Below are 1,167 nucleotides of genomic sequence, written 5' to 3'. Positions count from 1 at the left end.
GAACCGCTGCCGCATGAACACCATCAGCAACTGGCAGGTCTTCTTCCCAGTGCATTTCCAGGAGTTCAACCCCGCGCTGGTGTACCGCGGGGAGCAGACGGCGTCCTCCGGCACCGACTTCCTGAGGGACGGGCATTTCGACAGGCACTCCTTTGCCGAGGCCTGCTTTTACAACTCCGACTACATGACGGCGCGTACCAAGCTGGCAGCGGACATCCTGGACCGAGACGAGGTGCTGGAGAGCATGGAGGTGTTCGACGTCTTCCTCCACTACTCTGCCCTGCACCTCTTCAGGGCCGTGGAGCCGGGGCTAGTGCAGAAATACGCACTGAGGAGCTGCAATCCCCGGCTCAGCGAGGAGCTGTACCACCGCTGCGTGCTTAGTAACTTGGAAGGGCTCGCATCCCGCTCGCATTTAGCCATGGCCCTCTTCGAGCAGGAACAGGCCAACAGCACTTGAGCGCCTGGAAAGAGCAGGAGCTTCTCAGCACCTTAACACTCGGCACTTTCCATCCCTTCCCAGCCTTGCCGCGGTGAAGGGCGTGTGAGGTCCAGGGAGGAGGAAGATTCCCCAGCCCTGCCCTGGGGCACAGGCGTGGGCTGTGGACAGAGGCTGTTTCTGTGGGGGTTTGGGGCGGGGGTGCGTGGTTTGTTTTTTAAATGAATAAAAGTTTCTTTCCGGGCAGACTCGTGGTTACTTGTGAACGTTGCAGCGCCTGGAATGAGGGATGTAAAACAGGCTGTAGAGTCAGCCTTGCTGTAAGCCACGCAGTTCCACTGAGCAGAGCAGAGCAGAGAGAGCGAGTACGAGCTGTGAACCGGAGCAGAGCCACCTCAGCCGCGCTGCTCCGTGCTGCTGTTGCACCCTCCTGTGTCTTTGTGCGTTCATTTTTCAAGGCTGCTGCTGGACAGAGCTCTCCAGTGCGCTTCCACTTCGCCGTGCTCGGCTCCTTTACGGCTGCGGGATATTCGTTGTGTCGTGCAATCTGGGAAAGGGAAGGGATGGAAAATTCCCTTTGCTGTGTGCCAAGCTCCAGCGGGGCTGAGCACTGTGATGCGGGGTTGCCGCCTGCCCTAGGAGAGTCTGTGTGTTCTCAGCAGCCTCCTTTGAGCGCTGCAGGTTGTGAACATGATGGATTTGTTGCCTCCTGTGGCAGGGGGGGGCGG

General features: G+C 59.2%; 1 protein-coding gene across 2 annotated transcripts in view; it reads left to right on the top strand.

Annotated features, from left to right (window-relative positions):
* CHPF2 (chondroitin polymerizing factor 2) overlaps positions 1-460 on the top strand; it is a 3,513-nt gene extending 3,053 nt beyond the window's left edge. For both annotated transcript variants that reach the window (XM_010194452.1, XM_010194453.1), the window contains one exon: positions 1-460. This exon is cut by the window's left edge and continues 827 nt beyond it. In XM_010194452.1, the coding sequence (XP_010192754.1) occupies positions 1-460 (460 nt within the window).
* The last annotated feature ends 707 nt before the right edge of the window (positions 461-1,167 follow it).

This window comes from Mesitornis unicolor, unplaced genomic scaffold, assembly GCF_000695765.1.
Source record: "Mesitornis unicolor isolate BGI_N332 unplaced genomic scaffold, ASM69576v1 scaffold28021, whole genome shotgun sequence".
Lineage (NCBI taxonomy): Eukaryota > Metazoa > Chordata > Aves > Mesitornithiformes > Mesitornithidae > Mesitornis > Mesitornis unicolor.
The sequence above is the reverse complement of the archived record's forward strand: the minus strand, read 5'-3'. Positions and strand labels throughout refer to the sequence as shown.